Source organism: Patiria miniata, unplaced genomic scaffold, assembly GCF_015706575.1.
Source record: "Patiria miniata isolate m_02_andy unplaced genomic scaffold, ASM1570657v1 HiC_scaffold_9, whole genome shotgun sequence".
Lineage (NCBI taxonomy): Eukaryota > Metazoa > Echinodermata > Asteroidea > Valvatida > Asterinidae > Patiria > Patiria miniata.
Window position 1 is genome coordinate 22,435,317 of NW_024037076.1, and position 24,275 is coordinate 22,459,591.

The following is a 24,275-nucleotide window of genomic DNA, read 5'->3' on the forward strand; positions in this document are numbered from 1 at the left end:
TTTTCATCATGCTGGAAAGCTCAATTGGCACATTTATATCGCAATCCAGTCAACTTTATAATTCTTTTATACATGTAATTTAAATCCATTTCTTTGTTTTTGTCCTCTAGACAGTTGCATGTGGTGATACTTACACAGTAGCTGGCACATCCAAGAATGCCCTTTTCATGTGGGGAAGAGGATGTCGTCCAGCACCACATTCAAATGAAGGAATTGACAAAGAGTTTAAGAACTGTGACAAGGATCGTTGTTCAGTCACAGGCCTGGCTCTTCCCTCTGATAAGTCAAATGGTGAAACTTTGTCAATAAATGATCGTAAGTATATTGTCAATCCCAGCTTTTCCTCCAGTACATGTATGTGTGAATAGGATCAGGCAGAACATTTAAAGCCAAATAGAATATTATTGTTTGCTCATTAATACATAGATAATAGATGTTTTGTAAGTGGAGGTTCATCCAACACAAAAAGAACAAAGAACAATACTTTGACCCCAACGTCAGTATTTAAAACAAGTAAGCCAACTTAAAAGTCCCTGTTTTTGTCATAAAAGACAAACACAAGCCTGAAATAGCATTTGTGAGTGGAATCTATGAAACAAGGAATAATAAGTTTTTTCCATGTTAGTTTCTCATATACAGTAAGAAAGAACATACAATGAAAGAAAAATTGTCTGTATTTTCCTTTGGTACAATGACACTTACACTGATGTATTTTGAACTTTACTGCAGAAATTCCAAGAAGTGCACCCCCTTGCGTTGGCCAAGCAGTTGGCAATGACAGCGTTTTTACATTTGAAGAGCAGTCTGTACTCCCTCAACACTCTTCTGAAGAATCATATCAGTCAGGTAATATATATGACCAAGAAAACCCCCCTTATTTTTATATGATCTACCTCATCTGAAAATATGTTCATGGTGTGCATCAAATCATAATTTGATTTGTTTCAAAGTTACCAAGAGCTCTCATGGATATTTAGAGAGTTGCATGCAGCATGAACACATCGGAAGTGTTGTCCCTGGCAAAGGTGCTAATTAACTTGTGTGATATGAGGGTACATGTAGTTACAGAGAACAATTCGCATGCGTTTGATGCACTGCATGTTTACAATAATTATTGTGTTAGGGCGATTCGAATGTCTTGTCATTTACACTTACATTTGACATTTACTTTATTTCTCGGGATAAACAGTAAAAACCAACACATACAAATTAAAAGACAACAGAAAACAAAAAGAAGCTAACAGTTCCGGAAGGATTTCCCAAAAGATACAATGTTTCTGTCGAGGGGCTCTCCTGACTAAAAGGTTCACACATAAAATGCAATAAATTAAATTAAATTAAAGTAATCAATTTAAATTAAATTAAAAATAGCATTAAAAAAATAATAATAATAAAAAACTAGAGTTTCGCGTTTGTTGAGTTACAAACGCAGAGTGGTCGGGCGGACAGCCTTTTCATTATTCACTGCCCAGTTAAGTTAGGAATATATGTTTATATAGAAAAAAGGATCACGAAATTAAATCCCTTCAAGTACAATCAATGTTTCAAAAAGGTATCTTTAACGGTGTGATAAATTTCAGTAAACATTCTATGTGCACAAAAAGTTATTTCTGGTTTGATGACGTCATCAGTCAAAAATGGTTAGTGAATACTGATTAAGTTCGGAGAGGATAATTTTTCATTGTAAAGTTAAAATAACGTATGAAAACATGGGAAATATAATTGTTTGTATTAATAACACCTAACTTCCAGTTTTATGACGTATTGATAACACCTAACTTCCGGTTTGATGAAGTCACAGTATTAGAGATCCAAAGGTGAACACTGTAATGGATATCATTATTTGGACTTCGAAGATATGACAGGGATCAAATGATAGAATTAAAATAAAACTATGATCTTTTTCAAATTCTCCTTAAAGTAACTTCCGGTCTGATGACGTCATGAATTTGAAACCTTGCCAAGTTGTCTGTGGTTAATCAGAGAATGTCAAGGGGCGATTTGGTAAAATTTGGACGGATGGTTTTACAATTAAAGAAGGGAAACTCTATTTTATGTGCCGATAGGGGGCGCCCTTTCAGATGATGACGTCATCACACTGTTTTTTGCATCTTGCATTCCTCACTAAACACTTTCATAATATATATGTCTGTAGTAAAATGCTTCCGCTTTTGAGTTATATTAAGTTTTTATTGCACTTCCGGTAACACCGGAAGTAAAGGTCAAGCGGTTTTGTGTCCGGAAACACGAAATGTTTCTCACGGCATAGTCTACAACGTCACGAAAAAACGAACACGATACTCTATTTAGTTCAAAAGATATAACGCAAGCTATTTTGTCAAAATTTGCCGTAAAATCGCTTGTAATTTGATACCTTATGACGTCATGATGACGTAACAAAATGTATTACATCTTCGTAACATGGTACAAGTTCGCACAAGGTTTTGTGATCATACCGTGACCCGTTCGGAAGAAATGCTGCTTTGTTTTGATGTCAGGCTAACGTCTTCCTTTTGAATTGACCTAACTTTGACCTTCCGGTTGACCCGGAAGTAGAGGTCAAGCGAGTTCACGTACATGACAAAAATTGTTTAGCGATTAGTGGTCTATCTGATTACAAAATACAAACATCATTGATTGTTTAGTTCAAGAGTTATAGGTGAAAGTAATTGGTCACTTTTTGAGATAAAATCACTTGTAATTTGACACCTGATGACGTAATCATGACGTCAGAGTAATATGCACCACTTCGGATGAGGGTCGATATATATTGAAAGTTACAAGTTCATACCATATACCGATTAAGAGAAAACCCGCGGAGAAGTATTGTCCGGAAAAAAAAAGAAAGAAAGAAAGATTAATCGTAACAGATCCAAAGAGTGGTCGGGTTGTGCCCGACCACTCAAATATATAATCTTCAAAGAAATCGCGAAAAGAAACTGAGTATGTGCATTACAATTAGTTAGATTAAATAAATAGGATTCAATTAAACTAATTGAAAAATAAATAGATGACAAAAAAAGTAATGATAAAAGAACGATACGCAAATAAAATAAAATTTAAAAAACTTGGTAGGATGAACAAAAACAAAATTAAAATTTCTAGCAAAACAAGCAAAGTAACATTAACAAGAAGGCATGCGTAAAAGGGACAAGACAAAAGTTAACAACACCATACATGTATACCACCTCACAACAGTCAACAAATGTTTTGTTATCTCGTACCATTCAGTCAAAAAGATAAAAAGTTGTTACTTACTTTGAAAGAAATAAATATGATCACTGCGTTGAAACCTTTTGATAACTATGAACTGTCCTGCCAGACAAGAGATTGAGTCATACAGCCCTCAGTCACTAGGCACATGGGCCGGCTCTACATAGGCGCACAATGCAAGGCGAACAGTGATATAGAATATAGTGTTGATGAAGTAAACGGTTATTTTTACAGACTGGACACATTGCCATTCAAGATCAATGAAATTACAGTATCAAAGACATGAAATTACAATTAAGCATTTACCATATTGACATTGGCCTCCAGCTTCACATCTGAAGTTTTATACATTCACAATTTTTTTTTTCAAAGCAAATGTGAAATTCTTGGCAATTTTTATGTTTAAAGCGTTAGTAGAATGCAGGTATATCATGCATATAGTCATTAATTATAGTGCTTCAAATTTATAGAGTAATTGACGTGGTATTTTATATTCATAAATACCTCAGACAGTTTAGCTATTCCTATTGGTCGAGAGCCTGTCATGTGGCCGGTCTTAAACGGATGATAAAGACATGGCTAGCTGGTCTTAAACACTTTTCCAGTGTCACAGTAAAATGTGGACTCCTAAAAATCCAGTGCCTCTTACCGTTTCATTGGTTGAACGTTCACAATCCTCACGTAGGCATGCGCAACACTACAAGCGAGTCAGAATTTTATAGTTCTAAATTCAAAACGCAACGCCCCAGGTGCGTTCTGCGTGACGTTGTGCAGAACATGCTACGCGCGCGTCAATCTCCATAAAAGGGTTGTTTGCATCTTACTCGCCAGCTGAACACTCCATTATTTTGCTAGAGGGATGTTTCAAAAAGCATGAAGTGAACTTGTTGAACAAAATCGGGATTTTTTGAACGAATTATTTGATATTTTTTTTACGGATAAGGTATTTATGAATGGGAATAAATATGTGCTTGGTCGGTATTTATCACTCTGTTTAATACCGCTTAGAGTCTGGGTGCTGATAATTACCCTCCCCTCCGGCTCGGGTAATTATCAGCACCCAGACTCTTAAGCGGTATTAAACAGAGTGATAAAAACCTCCAGAGCACACATTTATTCCTGTAATAAAGCACACTTGAATCCTTGATGGTCTGGATTGATCATACTAACGCAGCTATAGTGTGCTATTCCATATTTCACAGCGTGTATTTAACAATTGTTGACTGGTGTGATGTGGGATATGATGTTTTGAACCCCCGAGGGGCGCATAGCATCGAGGGTGTTCAAAACGTCATATCCAACATCACACCAGTCAACAATTGTTTTGTTATACCTATATGTCTTGGATTTTTTGGATTTTGATGTAAAAATCAAGAAAACAAACAGCAGTAAACACAACAATCATGACAATCTAATGGCAACTCACATGCATGTCGCGTGCTCGAAACAGCTGATAGTCTGCAAGTTCGCTGCGTTTTACGTGTGAAACGCGTATGTATGCGTACGTATTGTACGCACAAAGTCATAGCACACTCCCTGTGGGATATCACGTCACAGGGAGTGTGCTATGACTTTTTATAAACTAAACACGTGATCGTTCTAGGCCAATGAAAATACAGTATTCAAGACAGAGGTATAACAATGCACATTATTGCACATTGCACATTACAGCGTACTGTAGTTTCCTTGCAGACCAATTAACAATTACCACAAAATAACAGGGGCAGATCTAGCTAGGGGGGGGGGGGTCTGAGGGTATGCCATGTGGAAAAATTAGACATCTCTGAAGATTTCTTCTTCATTCTGAGGCAATTCAAGAATAAATGTAGGAACTTGTACATTCATTATTTGGCCCCATTTTACAAGTTTCATAGCTTTATTAAGTATTACTTTGTTTCAAACAGGTATCCAACAAAACAGGAAAAACATCAACAGTGCAAGTAGTGCACTCAGTGTTGAAAGTCAAAGTAGCCAAGATAAAAGACATTTACTCTTGCAACCTCAGCCAATTTTCATGTAAGTATGAGTCACCTGAAGTTTGAAGATTTATAAGAATCATTGCATTGATAATGGTTGTCAAATAGGTGAAGGGCAAAACCTAATATTGATTTACATCACCCCGATGCAAATTCCATCTTATGAATGGTTCTCAAATAAATTTATTGTTGTTTGGTTTCCTTGGAAGCACCACTTGTTACTTAATATAATCATAGTAAGTGTTGTTTCTTCAGTCTATTCGGATAATGTAGATGAAGGTATTGCATCAGTAGATACTACACAATTTTAGAACACAGAAAAACAATGTGCACAGTTTTTTGGCCTCGTAAAGTTCTTGTTGCATATTTTGAACTAATATTGTGGTAATTTTAGGTTTCTGTGCTCCAGTTATAACATGTGCACCTCTAATGTCACCTCTAATGTCATAAAGGAATGGAATGCCTTTTGTTGTGGTCATGAAGACAGGATTAGGGGTGCTAATCAGATCAGGGAGATTACTGCTATGAGAGACAGCCATACATGAAGTTTATTTAGATTTTTTAGAGTTTGTTTTTGTGTATTTTTGTTTTTGCGTAATTTGTATGTGTATACGATTTGTATTTCTTTTTATTGTGCATTTTATGCGAATAAAGAATCTGATATCACAAACAAGGCCAATACACAATGCTTACTGACTTTTTTTGCGATGACAAAGTTCCCGCCAAAAAATCAAAACTTTGAGTGCTCCTTACTTTGTGAAGAAATGCAGTGCTATGGGCTCCGTGCACAAGTACCCCATCAATGGCCAGAAAAAGAGAAATGGGGGAGACCTAGCCTGGTTCCCAGTCTATCCACTACTTATTTCGAATGATCAAAAGTTATTGTGGGTGGGGATTTGTCTGGGAAACCATCGCGAGTTAAATTTGAACGTATTTGACGCAAGTTAAATTTGAACGTATTCAACGCCTGATGCTCGCGCACAAAGACGCTATGGATTAGCTTTGTGCACATTGAGGATAAATAAGTCATGCGTACTAAGCGTGCGAACCAGTACATTACAGAATGCACAGGCAGTGTCCCGTCCAAGGGATTCTCAAAAGTGGTAAAAACGCGCCCTCTTTTGTTGGCGCAAAGAGCCCATAGTCCCAATGACATTGCTTTACTAACTGGTCAAATAATAACTTGCATGAGCAACTTAAGGTCCTCAAGACATCAAGCAACATACACGCATGTGCATTCATAGAATGCCTAGATGTTGAGTAATCTTGTGCATGACTGAGTATTCATTTATTTTCAGGCTTGGCACAGACACAGATGGTGCAAATGAATCATACCAAGTGACGCTAAGTAATGTACTTTGTCAAGGAGAACACATGCTTGTCCATGTTGAAACTACGTGCCCTCCTCCAAGAAGGAAAAGTAGGAAAAAACGGAGAACCATCACCCGAAAGCTGTAAGTGCATTCTGTAAATAACACAACTCTGGGAATTTACATTCATTTCGTTAAAATAATTTTTAACAATTGTACAATCAATGGTTGAATTTGACAAGATAAAAATGCCAAGTAAACATCGATGGAGAAAGAAAATTACTGCAAGTTAATCACAGAACTTGATCTCTCTTGTCTGTGTATGTATTTTCCGTGTTCATGAATATATTTCAAAGTTGTACCCTTTATACAGACGGCGTTGGCCTGTTTTCCGTGGTTCTTCTTCTTTTGTGTCCATCATCTATGTTCCAAATGTTCGGCCAGGCTCTTGCACAGTGAACAACCTTCTCGTTTGCCACCGCTAGATCTTCCTGGCAGCACTGTTCACCAAGAAGTGGGCATCTTAGTAGGTGTGGCATGGATTGTACAGATGTTCCACATTCACATTCTGTGTCTGCCAAATCTGCATAGCCCCATTTGCTCATGTTGGTCTTGTATCGGCCCATCCCTGTATGAAGCCTGTTGAGGGACTTCCAGGTCTTCCAGTCACATATTTGACCAGGTGGTAGCTGTTCCTTGGTTGGGATTGGCAGCTTTTCGTGGTGGCGGTTCTCACTGCATTTATTTTCCCACAAGGCTAGTCTAGTTGCTTGAGGAGACTGTGACAGTGGTTGGACTGTGTGAAGGAAGCTTTTTCTTGACTTCAGGTGGTTTGGGGCTGGGTGATGGAAGTGACAGGGATGGCGGGTGTCCCAACTTGCCTACTTCGTTCAGATCTTATTTGGTACTCGGTACTTGGTTGGCGGTCCTCCAAAATATTCCATCTAGGGAATTTAAACCGGAGGTGTGATGTAGTGAGAGTGGTCAAGATTAGGTTTTTTTCACAAAGAGCATTCTTAAAGGAGTCTGTGTTGGTGAGCGCCACTGTTGAGTCCAGGAGGTCATTCCAATGTTTAAGTGTTCTGAGGAAAAATGAAGAAGCATATGTGTCGGTCCTGGCCTGGTGGAGTTGGAACTGTCTGTTGTGTCCTCGTCGTGATCCTGCAGTATCTAGTATCTACTGGCAGCTGATCTACAAACTCCTGGTGGAGCAATACCAGCCAAGACATGCAAGCTATCCACATCCGTTGGTTTTACACAATTGTTGACCAGCGAGAGGAGCCACTTCCTTGTAATCTACCCAAAATGTTTGATCTGTGTGAATGTCATCTAGACCAGCTGCCTTGCCGTTCTTGAGGCAATCAATTGGAGTTCCTTGCTGTCAAAGCACCTGGTTGGCTCTTTATCAGTAGAAAATAATGATTTTTTTTTTTTTAATTTAAATTACATGTTTATACGTTCCTTTTGTTGTGCGTTTTCAACCACTTTTGTGTAATGTTTGTTTGGTTTTGTATCACTGTTTGTAAATCTTTGTTGAGGTCAAATAAATAATAATAATAATAATAATCACCCTGATACCATGGACTCCTTTTGAGCCGTTTCTTGTGTGGTGGTTTACCGTTCAGAAGCAGTTGGTGAGCAACCTGATCTGCTGTAACGTTAGAGTGCAGCATGCCAGCGTTGCCTTCTGGGGGTCATTGTTGAGCTTCTTGATGGTTGACCAAGCTCTCTTATGGTTGTGTGTCATATCCACACTCATAATAAGTTCTTGCCAGGATTTCCTTCGTTCCTCTGATATTGCTGCCATGAGCATCTCCCTTGTGTTCATGGTTTCCTCTGAGAAGGGATCTTCCTCGTACAGTTTGAGCACTTCTCGACAGTGTTGTAGTACTCGTTCTCGGTACTCGTACTCGAGTGCTACTCGAGTACTTTTTTGGAGTACTCGTACTCCTACTCGAATGTCAAAGTACTCGTACTCAAAATGACAGTACTCGTACTCGGGCATTAAAGTACTCGTACTGGACATGTCAAAATTGTACTCAATCATTAAAGTACTTGTACTCGAATAGCATTACTTGGGGGGAATGTTATAGCTTCACTTACCATGGCCTTATTTTATCGATACTTTCAGTTTGAAATGGTTGATTGGCTTGTGGAGAAATCAAGTTTTCCTGATTTTCCTCTGTGCAAGTCCTGGCAAACACATTTAACAGCTAGCTGTGAGTGGGTCTGTATATCGGTCTGACTGGGCCTGGGCCAATTACGCACAACCATTTGCCGTATGGCCGTATTCGGAAATGCGAGTACTCGTACTCTAAAGTACAAGTACTCGTACTCGGAAGTACAAGTACTCGTACTCGGAAGTACAAGTACTCATACTCGGAGACCCGTTCTTGTACTCGGAGGAACAAGTACTCGTACTCGTACTTGTACTCGTACTCTGCAACCTATTAAAGTACTTGGCAGTACTCGGCGGCAGTGTTCTAGCCAGGGTGAAATTATAGCGTAGGGGTAATTTTGGTTTGGCCACTAATGCGAGCGCGGAGCGCGAAGCTCTTACGGCGTGGGGTTCGGGGCCCGCTTAAGGGCCCCGAAAAATTTTGGACTCTAGATGCTCTGTGGTGCAATCTGAGGCGATTCCCTACCACTTTCCCCTGATTTTTTTTTAGCAGAAGTGTTTAAAATTATAAGAAATTTTGTTTTATTTGCTTCAATGATTGATACGCTTGCTCCTGTAATTCCTTCCTCCATGTGTAAAGTTTCTTCTGTTTTCAAATTTTAGATTATGTTTACAATGTACAAATTGTTCCAAGATCGATGCTTTCTGATGTTTAACCATTTTTAGTAGTTCCTCAATGTTTTATAAAAAATTAGGATTTACTTTGTCAATATTAATGGTGAGAACAAATCGCATGAACATTTCATATTTCAAGAAGCCTTGTGTTGTGTAGCGCTGCTGTAGTAGCAGTAGTTCCGATTTTAAATTTGTAAATAAAACCATCCGATCGGCAGGGAGAGAAAGTGTAAAACCATGGAGGTCTCAGGCAGAAAAAGTCATCGGCGATTGCAATTTCAATATGCTACAACACAATGTGAAGGAGAAATCTCATTTTTGTTATGTTAAAAAATATAATTGTAGATAATGACAATGAGAAATAATCACCGGGAATTGCTTCCTATCCCGACCAAAAATCCAAATTTTCGACAGCGTAATTCTTCGAGAAGAATTCTTCACGTGCGGCCATCTTGGTGGACGGATCCATTTATATCGTAGGGGTGCTTAACCTTTCTTTGGACATCGTTTCTCGAATAAATCCTTTACGAAAATTATGTTCCGACGTTGAAGAACTTATTTTTAAACAGTAACATGTTTCAGACTTGATAAAAAGTATTATTTGTAAGTTTTAAACAGTTGAAATGCTTGTAAATATTGACCTTAGGAAAGCACATCCGATACCGCAAAATGGTGTGGTCCACAGAGTGCTCTGTACGTGACATGTACGTGACGTTTCGACACGTACGTCAGTACGGAGCGCTGTATCTACGCAGCACAAAACAGCACGTGCTTATATTGCTTTCATAGCGAATGCGTGTGGCGCAGCATCACGGTAGGGGTATCGTACGGGGTACGTGCGGTGGGATCGTCGTTTATTTTTCGCTGTGTCGTACGGCAAGTGCGCAATGCTCAAAGTCGCTGCGCTTGTATACGAACAAACGGCAGATATATTTTTTTTCGCAACCAAAATTTATAGCGTAGCGGTAGCGTAGCGGCGCGATTTAAGCGTAGCGCTTATTTCCGAAAGCGTAGCGGGTGCTAGCGCTATTTGATGCCTGGCTAGAACACTGCTCGGCGGTACTCAGAAAACAGTACTCGACTGCAATGTACAATGAGGCACTGTCAGCTGAGATGCCAGGTATATAGTTCTCCCTACATTCGCGTGGAATATGCTTTCTGGAAATTTCTTGCACTGTTTTGACGAACTGATCATAGTTTGCTGGGACTGGCTCGAGGTCAGATAAGGCTTCATCCAGATTGCTGGCAAACTGCTCCTAGTCCGCTTTTCTAAAGTTGAAATGCCGTCTTAGAGGAACTTTCTGAGGTGCCTTTCTGAGTGTGGTATTGGCTCTAGGATTTCTTTTTAGTTTTGACATGTTAGTCGATCACTTGTAAAGGCCAAGTCTGGATTACAGCCTTTTTTCCATCGGCAGCTATTGAAGGAAGGAGGGAGATTAGCATCATGAATTAGGACAAGATTACCATCCTCGTTTCTTTATAGCCCCATGAGGTGCTGTGGCTGTTGAAGTCCCCAATGATTACATTAATGTGTTGGTAGCTGAAGGTTTGCGGTTCTTCAAAGGCAAATGTACAGCCTGGTGGTTTGTAAACAGAGGTCACAACTAGTTTCCCCAGGTTCACAACAAGGATTTCTATGTTGTTCCTTTCTGTCATTGAAGTCTGGTAAATGATTAGGTCTCTTTTAACAAAGATGGCGCTGCCATATTTCTCATGTGGCCTTTCAATAACTAGCTTCATTCCAGGGATCTTAGGTCGATGCTGTTGCTGACCTCTGTGAGTCTCTTGTAGGCACAAGACGTCGCAGTCATTCTCGTTGCAGTTCTTTCCAATCAGTTGTTGTTTTGCCAATGAAAGCCCCTCGGCATTGATGGACATCACTGTCATCTTCCGTCCTGGAGAGGACGTAGGCTTCCGGCGACAATCAGTGGGAGCCATCACTGGTGTTTGTAGTTGGTACAGTAGTTGGTACAGTAGATACAATAGATGATGTTGGTAGCAGAATTAGCTCAGGACTCTGTCCAGTTTCCAGGCCCGCGACGTGGACGCTTCTGCTATGGGCTTTTTCCGTGGTGACAAGCTTTGATGTACATGGTGGTGTGCACAACCTGAATTCTCCATTATTTTTAAGCATTATCGGCTGTAAATATTTTTAATATTATTAAAAGCATCTTTTTATCTCTCTTTGTGGCCATTTATTTTTTATATAGCGAAATTGAAATAGTTCAGGCTGAATTTTGCATATAATTGAATACCCCATTCAATTAAAAGAAATAAAATTGGCAAAAAAACAAACGTCCGACCTACCTCAGGGCTTGGAGTGAATGACAGCCATAACAGCCAGGGTCGTCCTTGCCCTTCTTACTGGTCGAGGTGCCCCACAAAAATACGTCTTCACAGCCAGTTTTGCCTTGCCCCATATTTACCTTAGCCATTGTGCCCTTTTTGCAAAAACATCCATAAGCCTATTACAGCCACTACAATACTTGATTCAGTTGTTTTTAAACACATTGACATAGTATTTCGATGTCATGCCAGCCTGATCGGTTGTCTTAAGATCTTGCTGAATCAATCACACAGGTACATGCGGCCAGGTAAACGATGTATGTAATTGTAAATACAAACTGAATCTGGCTTTTTGATTTCCCATGTTCCATACGTATGTGTACGATGTACCATATGTATGTACATGTACCACAACTGAATCCAGTCCAGTTCCAGGGTGTGCCAATACTTCAAGTAGCAACACTCCTGTTGCAAAAATAAATGTCTGTACACGCACATACCAGCAGGATTACGTATGGCAGATCTAATGTGCAGAGTCAACCGACTTTCTTTTTCTCAGTGCTTGCACGTGTGGTGCACAATAAGCATTGATGTTTGTGTACGGTGCAAACGACGATAGTCACAAAACATGCGTACATGTGTTTTGATTGTCAAAAGATATAATGGCCATTGGGTATTTACAGGCCCGGTTCCCAATAAGAAGACAACAAAATCCACTTTAATTTATTTGACTTACCTAACTAGTTGGCAACATTAAGAACATGCAGGTAGGTCATAGATAGAGGGCAGGGTTTTGAATTGTTAAGGGAATTTGGGGTACCGTAATTTCCTGTGGATAAGACGCGTCTTATCTGACTTTCTAGACCACAAAAACATCGCTGCGCCTTATCTACAGGTGCGCCTTATCTGGTGTCGCTTGAGTTCAAAGTGACGGTCTTTGTGTGAAGAATTCTTTCAATGCCGCAATCAATAATGCGGTCAACCAAGGCTCAACTCTCCAGACATTGTTACCGTATTTTCATTCCAACAATGCCGCGATGTGTTGATCCCCCATGATCGTGCTTTCATTCCAACAATGCCGCAATACGTTGATCCCCCTTACACCGCGTTCCCACTTGAATTTGGAAAAGGTGGATCAAGATCCGGCATTTTGGTGTGATCGTTATCTTACCGCAACGAAACCGCAAGTCGCGTTCCCACTTATGCTTGATCCACCTCTTCGAACGGAAATGTTGAGTCTGAAAGGTCACTGAGTTCGGAATTACGCGCGCTCTGTGGAGTGCCAGTGGCAGTAGTGTTGCATGCTAGGCCAGGATGGGTCAGTTTTTAACAGCGCTATGAATTCACCGACAAAAATTACGCGAATTCACCGACATAAATCACGGATCTGTACGTAGAGGATCCGTACGTGCATAAATTAACTGGTGAAATCGAACAGCGCCGCTCGCTCATTGTGTGACATCACGGCAGAAACCAATGCATCGATAAGGGATTCCCTGGTTCTGAAGCTTCTCATTGGTTAAAATGGTCACATGATGTACTACGACATCATTTTCCAATTTTCTATAATCAATACTACAGATTTGTCACCTCCAGACGCACCGCGTTATCGGCACTATTCTCATTTCGTATTCGTAAGCTTTTCCATGATTCTGTGCCAAATTGAAGTGTTTTGGTGAGTGCGGACTCAGAGTCATTTATGGATGGAAAAATAAGTAAAATTTCACGAATAAAAAAGGTTTAGAAATGGAAGAATACGCAACGAAAATTTTAAAGGCCTAGTGTAGTTTCCCCCGGTGTGACGGGATTATTTTCGTATGGTATAGGCGACGCTAGTTTTTGTATTAGTTACCGGTAGAGGGCGCAACATCTGGCTCGGAGGGACTGGGCAAGTCTACGAATCTGATCCAGCGTGCGTGTTGCAATATCTTCAGACAGCGCGTGGACCATCGTTTCTGGCCGCTGATTGGGCCGCACTGCATTCACAAAAGGCCAAGGAAGGCCAGGATCGGAAACCGCAAGCAAGCATGCACAGCGCGCGTTGGCTGAATGATGAAGGTCGGTATCAATTTACATTGGTCTTTTCTTCATGGCTCTACATGTGACCAGCCAATGTGGTTACGGTTTAATTCATCCTCCGAATAGTGTGATCGTTCTAAGGCAACACAATGGCCCCTTTGTGGCGATGTACCGACACCGGGTGACGCCTGGTGTTCTCCTGTGTGCGGTCAAACATGCGTCTTATGCGGTGGTGCGCCTTATCTGTTGGCGTTTGAATTTTTTTTGGGTGATTTTAGGGACCTGCGCCTTATCCGCCTTGCGCCTTATCCGCAGGAAATTACGGTAATATGGCAATGACAACAACAAACACAACACGAAAATAAAGATGGCAATCACCACGATGTACCGTGAATGCGCAAGGCGCACTAAATCGCACGGCACCAACCATAAACCGCATACACAAACCGTAATTTCTACCCCAAGAAACTGTTAAAAATTACAACTAGGTGTACATGTATGTTTGAGGACAAACATATGGCTGTTTTGGCTATTTTGTAGTGTATGTCATGTGATAGACTGATAGGACATACATTTGCAGTAGAAAAGTGCAGAGTGATCAGGACCAATACACTACTGTAGAAAACTTAACCTTTAATGTGATGTCACATGTCATGTGATGTCGTCATCATGATGTCACTTCAATTTCCATTTATACACATCCCGGCTCAGACACATACCAAGTTACAACCAAAGTGGCCCTATTAGTTCTGCAGATATAGGCCATAGAGAAATGCACGTTTAATGTTTAATGTGATGTCACATGACGTGTGATGACGTCATCATAGTGCTCTAACATTTTATGATGTCACTGATAATTATTTTGTTAAGTACAACCTTACCAGAGACTAACATCATTGAAAGCAAGTTTACTTCATTTTCCACTTTTAAATAATAGGGCACTTCTGGTTTGGACCGGAAGGAAGGGTCACGTGATTTTGCAAAGAGGAGATAAAATTAAGATCCTAGATTATTCTATCAATTCCCACAAAAGTTCAGGTCTCTCAAGGTTGATTTTGTATTGATTAGAAATGGGAATAACAATTGCATTTGGGAATAACAATTGCCTTTGGGAATAACAATTGCCTTTTTCCACTGAATTGGAACGATTCCTTCAGAATAAGAGCTGTTAAGGATATACGTGAGTGGAACACTAAGCTCGTAGGCAAATTTTTGTATGAGTCTAGGCGGTATCCAATCAGGACCTGTAGCTGTAGATGAATTAACTTTTTTAACTCGGTGTACACTTCCTATGGGTACAGGTGAGGGGGTGGCTTAGGTGCAGGCAAAAAGGCGGGCAGTTCTGAAATGTCCAATGGTGTAAGACCAGATGACACATTGACAAATTGATCATTATTAGTATTAGCAAAGCCATTGTGATTACTTGCACATACCCCGGGACATGTGTGCTGAGTTCAGTAGAATTGTTTCTAGTCATGATTTCAATCTGTTGGTGCCAGTTTTTAGAATTTTTAATTTTTTTTTTAAAGATGTCTAACTCTTTCAGCATGAAAGTTAATTTTGACATCTGCAATTTCACATTAACTTTATTGCACAATGACGCCATTGATAGGAAACACCAATAGGAAATGCAGCCTGACGATCAGAAATCAGTTTCTTAATTTTCGGCGTTATCCATGGTTTGTCAGATGAACAAGATTTTTTTGGTTACTGTAGGAAAATGGGAATCAACTGCTTCATTCAAAAACCGGTGAAAGGCATCGGTTTTACCTTGGACATCAGAGTTGCATGTATGCATATCAGCCCAATCCTGGTTTTGAATACAGGAGCCAAAGCTTTTGATGCCGGAATCCTTCAAAGGCCTAACAATGTGCCTCTTGATTTTGTTAGGCACAGATTTATTACTTGGTTTTAAAACGATACAGTTGTGGTCGCTTCTTTCTATTGGTGGTATATTGGCTCACAAAAAAACTGTCAATATTGGTGATTATCAGTCTAAAGTGGCTTGAGCTCTCGTAAGAAATTTAACAACCTGTTTCAGGCCATTACCTTTTACAAGCGTATATATTTTAGATCTGTTAAAGTCACCTGCTGTGACAAAACCAATTTCAGGGTAAGCTGTACACAGAATGTCAGTGGAGTTGATTAGATGATCGAGAAGCAAGTCCTGGTGGGGAGAGTCAGGTGGAATATATACAGGGAACACTGCCCTTAAAAGCTGACACTCCTCAGGGAAGCCGCTCAGGTTGAACCATTACCCATAAACATTTAAGCTCCTCTGGTACAGTGATGTCAGTTAGAAGTATATTTCGATGCAAATATACATCAGAGCGGATTTTTATTCGTGTGGGGATATGTCTACGGGGATGGGCACCTGCTGTGCAGCCTCTATAGCATTGTTTTTATGCCAAGTTCTTGTAAGGTTAGCAGGACACTATCAGGCAAGATTTTGTGGCTGGAATTAGCCTTTATGGCCAAAAGATCACAGCATTGGAAACGATGTCTAACGTGGTTTTCTTGATCAGTGCGGTCATGACAGTTGATGTTGCTAGGTGTGGGATTTACTGATATGTCCATATATACTGTTATATCCTCTGGAGGATCATGGCCAGGTAGAACAAGACAAGTTTTCCACATTTGGACCATTTAGAGAGCGTTGACTTTGTGGAATGAAATCCAGTGGAACAATTAGGACTACACAGTGAAAATAGTCTCTGCCACAACGTAGCTGGAACAAAATAAATATACTGGGTGTAGGTGCAGCAGATATTAATCAGAAGTGTGTCACCATGATGTTTATAAAAACAAGCTAAATCAAGCTAATTTCTGTCAGGGTTCATTTTTTGGGAATTTCAAAGGAAAAGAGGTCTTTTCATTATAACTTCCTGTCTGATGACGTCAACATTTTTGACGTCAACAGTCAGGCCTTGTTTGCATAGTGGGTCATCATATATATTCATTTTACAGTGATTACCGCAAACTTCACCACAGACATCAACTGAAATTTCATTTTATACATTTTTCAACCTGCCGCTAGAGGGTGCTCTAACATTTTATGACGTCACTGGTATTTTTTGTGTGAAGTACAACCTAGCCAGAGACTAACATTGTTGAAAGTAAGTTCACATCTTTTTCCACATTCAAATTATGAGGATTATTCTATCAATTGCCGCAAAATTCAAGTTCAGGTCTCTCACGGTTGAATTTCTATTGATTTTCAAAGATTAAATAAATTAATTATTAATGTGACTTCACGTGACCCATGATGACGCAATCATGACGTCACTCTTTGGGACACAGCTATTATATTCCATGGGGACTATGACTATGCTAACTTGAATGATGTATGACAAAGATCAATGCCAAAAGTGGCACTGAAAAAAAACGTGTACAAGGTCTATGGGATTTAGACAACAAAAAGCAGAAGAAACAAACAAAAATGAGAACAAAAAGAAAGGCTTTTCCACAACTAGACGGAAAAGCAAAAACCAAATCTTAAAAAAGAAAGGCTTTTTTGCAAATTTGCAAAAAAAAAAAAAAAAAATCGAACAAAATCAAAGGCTTTTTTTTTTTGCAAATTTGCGAAAAAGCCAATAATAAAATCTTTACAGAAACAAAGGCTGTTTCAGCAATTGCCGAAACAGCCAATTAATTGTAATCAGAGCAAGTAGGCAGTTGAAGAATGGTCCCGGCAGTGTTGTAGTCGAGACCGGATAGTCCGAGACCGAGACCAAGACCGAGACCTGAAGATTCAAGGCAGACCGAGACCGAGACCAATATGGTCCGAGACCGAGACCGAGACCGAGACCGAGACCGAGACCGCTGATAATAAATAACAATAGTCGAAATAAAAAAACAAGACACGTTATTATAGTTGAAAAAGTAACCTTTCTATTCACAAAGAATACAGACCAAAATTTTGACCAGTGGCAGTGTTGACAAAGTGATACATGACACCTTACTTGAGCAAAAAGTAGTTACACTTAAGAAATATGGGCTTTGACATGTTGTCTGCACCCAATCGTGACAAAAGTAAAAAAGTTAAAGGTAGATGTTTCATCTGTTATAGGAACTCGGATCCTAAACTCCACAGTCACCCCTTGGTTTCAGCTATGACTTCTAACGGATATTTAAAGATGCAATTTTAATTTTACATTGTGCCTCTTTTTTCCTAAAATAAATATAGGACTTAACTTCTAACAAGACTTGTGTACTTGATTTTTAAAAAATGGGAGCTAGAAAATGTTGAATTAATTTTTAAATTTCTGTCATAGAATGTGGACTTGTACATAATTATGTAGACCCGCAAGTTGCGAGGTGGTAGCCAGAATGTGCCAGATATGGATTTTTATTTTTTTTCTGAACGGGATTTTAATTTTTGAGGATTAATGGGGTACTTCAAAATGAGCAGCCAGAAAATGGGGTCTCATCATACACATTCATGGCAACAGTGAGTGGTAACTGGTAAGAGTGTGTTGAGTTCAATGCTGGAAAATCAGGTAGAAAAATTTAATTTTTCTTCAAATTACTGTCCCAAATTAATGAGAACATTGTGTGGGGTCGAAAATATAACTAATTTGAAGCACCTCATTTATTATCAGAATACAAAATGCAAGTGATTACGCCCACAGGGGTGGGCTAAACTACACAATCCCCGAAAATGGTTGACCCTTATTGCATAAATTGTTACAAGTTTATACTTTGCTTTATGTGCCCGACTCAACAGTAAATGCCGAACTTGTTCCAAATCGTTCAGTGACTGGTACTGCTGCAGCTTTACATGTACTTTGGGGACTTTCCAACGTGCAGTCAAGTCCAAACCGACCACGATATATAACAAGCTTGATCTACGGGCTAGCAAATGTTTTAACTAACAACGGTACTGAACGAAGTGAACACAAAGTAATGGATCGAGCTGTAAAAGCTACATATTGCCGGTCTCGACCCGAGACCAGCCAAAATATTGAGACCAAAGGGGACCGAGACCGAGACCAAGACCGAGACCACAGCTTCCGAGACCGAGACCGAGACCGAGACCAGCAAAAAGTGGTCTCGAGACCGGTCTCGAGACCTACAACACTGGGTCCCGGAATGGGAAGGTCTGACAAGTGCTCCAAAGAAGACAATAAGTCCATCTCTCTCAGCTCAACAGGAAGCTCATTCCACAGACAGACAGTGGGCAGCTTCTCTGGAGAAAGTATCCCATGCTTTCTTCTTTCTCAGATCCCATGTTTATTTTTCTCTCTCTCAACTGAGGTGCTCTAGGAACCTGGTCTCTAACAGAGGAACTCCTGCGCATCAACCACTAGGAACTTCTTACTTTTCTCAAGGCCCTTCAGTGCATGCTAAGAATGGTTTTGAACCACTTCACACTGGTGAAAATGTACAACGCATCAGTAGTGTCTTGCCTGAATTGTCAAGGAGGCATTCATTTTCCTTCCTAATAACTACTGTCGCTCAGTAGATATTTAGTTCTAATAAGAACATGTCCTGCTTATTATCAACTGTCACTAAGTACTTTTAGTTCTGATAAGTAAAGACTAGAGCAGGCTCGTCTAAATGTTGAGACCAAAGACAAGTTCTTTTAGAACTAAGCAGGGCTATTCTTATCAGAACTAAATATCTACTGAGCAACAGTAGTTATCACCACATGGTGTTACCGCAAACCGAAATGATACTGATACTCCACCATGGAAAGCCTAAAATCTTATATCATGTTACTTCATATTTAATACTACAAAGACTTCAGCTTTGGCATATAAAAATAAGACTGAAAAGGAAAACAGCTGTGAATGGAAGGTTTGTGGTAACATCAGTTTCCTGATGACGAACAGAGCACACTGTTTGAAAGGTTGAGTTAAAACAACTGGTTCTTCTCAGAACCGCACAAGGTTAATGGTTTTAACCATCACATTTAATGACCAACAGTATAGTATAGTATGAACATTTCATGATGTTCAAATTATGTTTTTGATTCGTTAAGGAGTGGCCAGAGCCTCCATGTTCCCAAGTCATTGTCGCATTCTGCAAATAGTGGTGATGGTGGTGATGAGTATACCAGTTCAGAAGCTTCAGAACTTGATACACTTGGATCGGTAAGTAATTACATTATTCTTCAAAAAATTTTTTCTCTATATTTGTATCTGTATGGCTATGTTGCAGAAACCTGTTTAGGCATTAACACAATGGAGTATTGGTACTCAATGCTCTGGGAGTTATGTTTATTATTAAAAACAGGTGAATGAAGTACATAAGAGCCATGAGACCTGTTAGGTAGCACCTTATAAGGTTTTACAAGGTGCTGCGGCGCATGAAGCATAAAGCGTGATGTAAGTACCAGCAGTTTGACATTGGGAAATTTAGAATGGCTAGGTCGTTTGTTTTTTGTTTTTAAATTTTTTTCTGAAACAAGGTATGTTTTTCACACAAAAATCAGTGTAGCCGATTATTTTTCATAAACAGTGGCTAAGGAAAAAACGTTTCTTAATAATCGCCATGTGATCGATAGAGTTTAAAAAAAGAAGAAGATATCTTTATTACTACTCGCAGTCGTACTTTGTAAGGAACAATTTTCCCCAAACTCCCGTGCTATAGCCAAATGAAAATGTGCTGACACATGACATACCGATCTTTCTCAAAGAATTTCATTTAAATGTGAAATGTATTACCAACAGACTTATTCAAAGTTTCTTCTAATATTTTGCAAAAACTGCTCCTGCCACCCCCGAAAAAGTTGTCATTAGTATTGGTCATTCTATAAATTAAGGGGTCTAGAGTTTGACATCTTTCCTGTCCCTGTAAAGTGTAATCATCTCCCCCTGGATCCGCCCCCGATTGGCGATTGCTATTTCCACATGGTACAATACAATTTGAAGGAGGAATCATCATTTTTTACGTCACAAAAACCCCGAAATTATAGATGATGGCACTGAGAACTAAACACAGGGAATTGCTACCTTTCCCAGCCCGGCTAGCCCACCCTACACTGGCGAACTACGATCAAGTTTATTGAGAAAGCAACACACCGGTCGGGTTCCGTCTTGTTGGAGCATGTCTGGAGCACTAAATGTGTGATTTGTGGCAAAAAGTGCTTACTGTTATTGTCCAAAACAAACAGACTACCACAGTCATCGGATTTATATTTTCAGTAACAAGTTGTAACGCAAAATCCCAATTTTTGGATCGCGTTTTTCTTTGAAAAAAAAATCAGCAAGGTGCCAAAACGTTATGGACAGATCCATTTATATCTTAAGGGGTGCTTCAATCTGTTTTGAGAAATTAGCATCGTTTCTCAAATAACTTCTTCACAAATATCAGTGTTGTAGCCGTCGAGACTGGTCTTGGTCTCGAGACCAGTTTGAACGTGTTCTCGGTCTCGACCGCGCATGGTCTTGGAAAAAAACACTTGTCTTGGTCTCACACCTACTGTTCTTGGAATTTTGGGCCGAGACCAGCACGAGACCAATACAAAAATGCACTTGCAGTTGTTGCTAACGAAATCCAAATGCCGCCAGAATAATACCGCCGTAAATGTTCCATCGTTCTGGCGACCGTCGTACCGGCTGCACTGACGTACATAATCTGACTACTACGTTTGACTTGGCTAAGGCTAGCTTTGGCAGATACCTTGTGCCTTTGTGCATGATCTATTATACGCATAATGGTGACTAGCCGCAGCCACATAATAATTATTGCCACTGGTTACCATCACTTAAAAGATGTGTATTGAATGCATGGTTTGCAGGGCAACCGGTACCTGTATCCCGTAGTCACATATTGCGTGGTCCGGTAACTAGACACGTGTAGTGTGCAATGTTGATTTATCTGGAACTTGACTGGCAAGGCACCATTCTAGGATAGTGCACGAACGTTGTATGTGGGAAGCATGCGTGCCTGATTCGGTTGCGGGTCATTCCATGTCAGACCAACGCACTTTTTTACCTCATGTCTTCCGATTTTGATAAAAATTGCTGTACTTGTAGGTCCTGATGAGCAATGAATGCACACCAATTTTTAGCCCGATCCGACCTACCATGTGGTCAGGGCAGAAACCACAAAAAACGGACATTTTTAGAGTAAAATACCACCCTTTTGGTAGAAATATGTCAAAACCATGTCAATTTTCATCAAATATATGCAAATTTGGTATTAAAATAATAAGAATTGCATGCTCAAATCAACTTTTTTAGTCAAAATTAAATTTTGTGAAAAGGAGGTAACCTGACCTTTAATATGTTATCGTGACCTGTGACCCAATTTATGTACTAATGTATCATTCCGAAAATCAACAAATTAAAAATGACTTGATAGAGCATGTCTTCTATCAGAATCCACTAAAAATCAATTGGGATCTTCAAAAAAAACAACTTTATGACTATTTTTGTATAGTTGGTGGGTTACAAATGAGTCAATTTATAGACTTTACATTAGAAATCCACCCACATAACTTACTATTCTGTTTCTAAAGCTACTTAAATTAATCTTGGTTTGGGAATTTCTCATGTTTGGGGCTGATGAGGTCTAACCAGACTCATAATATAATTTATCAGCAGTGGTGCACCCAGGATTTGGCTTTTTTTGGGGGGGGGGGGGCTCATAGCTCAAATGTCTGTAGAAGATTGAAAAAAAAATCAAACAAGACAAATTGAAAACCTTGGAGAGGGGTGGGTTTAAGCCCCTCAACCCCCCCCCCCCCCCCCCCCCCGTGCCACTGATAATTAGTTATCCTACAAGCGCGATTGGAATATGAAACAATGCAATGCTGCAGTGACCCATATGCCACCCGATCCACTACAATATTCCATGTTCCACCAGCCATAACGAATTTATCTTCAAGCAAACTTGACGTCGAATGCGTACATTGCACGTGGTGAGGGATGTACCGTTCAGCAGCAAATAAAAACAACACAATACATACATGTACATGTACATTCGATATCTGGGTTGCAATACTGTGCAATATTATATCAAATCACATTGTTGTCGCTATAGATGGACTAATCAGGGTCTTGGATTCAAGGTTGCTTGAAGATAATACTCAATATCGCAATCAAAGTTACCTTACTCATTCATCACTGCGCTTCTTGAAATTTAATGAGTCTCACAGACTTCGCAATTTTTTCCTTCGAGACAACTTTCACCTAGATGTGTGTCTCCTGTACTGGATCCAGGTAGAAAGCATAGAGCTGTTGCGTACCCTAAACAGTAACATCTGATGACAATTGACTCTCAAGCATTCGACGTCAAGTTTGCTTGAAGATAAATTCGTCAGCCTACTTGCGCTCGTGGAACACGGAATAATGTAGTGCGTCGGGTGGCATATGGGTCACAGCAGCATTGCACTATTTCATATTCCAAGCGCGCTCGGGGGATTTATCAGTGGCACCCCGGGGGGGGGGGGGGGGGGTTGGCCTCAATTCAAAGCGCACTCTTGGGATAACTAATTATCAGTGGCAACGAAGGGGGCACGAGGGGCTGGAACCCACCCCCCACCCCCCCTCCCCCTCCAAGGTTGCCAATTTGTTTGTTTGATTTTTTTTTTTTTTTTCTTTTTTCAATCTTCTACAGAAAATTGAAACCAAACAAATTATGAGGGCCCCCCCCCCCCCCACACACACAAAAGCAAAATCCTGGGTGCGCCACTGCTGATAATTTATATTATGAGTCTGGTTAGACCTCATCAGCCCTAAACATGAGAAATTCACAAACCCAGATTAATTTAAGTAGCTTAATAAACAGAAGAGTAAGTTGTGTTGGTGGATTTCTAATGTAAAGTCTATAAATTGACTAATTTGTAACCTACCAACTGTACACAAATAGTCATAAAGCTGTAAATTTTGAAGACCCCAATTGATTTTTAGTGGATTCTGATGAAGGAAGACATGCTCTATTAAGTCATTTTAATTTCGTTGATTTTCGGAATGATACATTAGTGCATAAATTGGGTCAAAGGTCAGGTTAACCTATTAATGGTCACGTGACCTACTTTTCACAAAATTTAATTTTGACAAAAAAAGTTGATTTGAGCACTCAATTCTTATTATTTTAATACCAAATTCGCATATATTCGATGAAAATTGATATGGTTTTGACGTATTTCTATCAAAAGGGTGGTATTTTACTCCAAAAATGTCAATTTTTTATGGTTTCTGCCCTGACCACATGTTAGGTCGGATCGGGCTAAAAATTGGTGTGCATTCATTGCTCATCAGGACCTACAAGCACAGCAATTTTTATCAAAATCGGAAGACATGAGGTAAAAAAGTGCGTTGGTCTGACATGGAATGACCCTTGCGAGAAAGTTTGCTCTTTTTTACGCACCGTTGGAGTTAATTTGAGTCATGTCTGCCAATTCGGCAATCATACTGTATGCGTACAAGGACCACAAAGACTACGTTGATGCCAAAACTGGAGGCAAAAAAACATGTCGCAGTTTGTGTTTTTTGCCCAACAAGAACCAGCATCAGCGATAAGGCAGGGACAACTTCTGCCTTCATCAAACATGTGCGTCCTCATCACCCGATGAAGTAGGTTTAGGCCTAGCTAGGTTTTCTTCCTTGCATGGTTGTTATTGTTATTGTCTGATGTCTATGACGTGTTTGACTTTCTTTAAAAGTCTAATAAGGCTAAGTAAGTGTCCAAAACTGTCCAAACAACAAGAATCTGTGTTTCATGATT

General features: G+C 39.8%; 1 protein-coding gene across 1 annotated transcript in view; it reads left to right on the forward strand.

Moving 5' to 3' along the window:
* LOC119720968 (serine/threonine-protein kinase Nek8-like) overlaps positions 1 to 24,275 on the forward strand; it is a 189,496-nt gene that overhangs the window by 115,712 nt on the left and 49,509 nt on the right. The window contains exons 18-22 of the mRNA XM_038190833.1: positions 111 to 315; positions 730 to 846; positions 5,118 to 5,229; positions 6,488 to 6,643; positions 19,582 to 19,693. Coding sequence (XP_038046761.1) covers positions 111 to 315; positions 730 to 846; positions 5,118 to 5,229; positions 6,488 to 6,643; positions 19,582 to 19,693 — 702 coding nt within the window. The remainder of the gene's footprint in view (positions 1 to 110; positions 316 to 729; positions 847 to 5,117; positions 5,230 to 6,487; positions 6,644 to 19,581; positions 19,694 to 24,275) is intronic.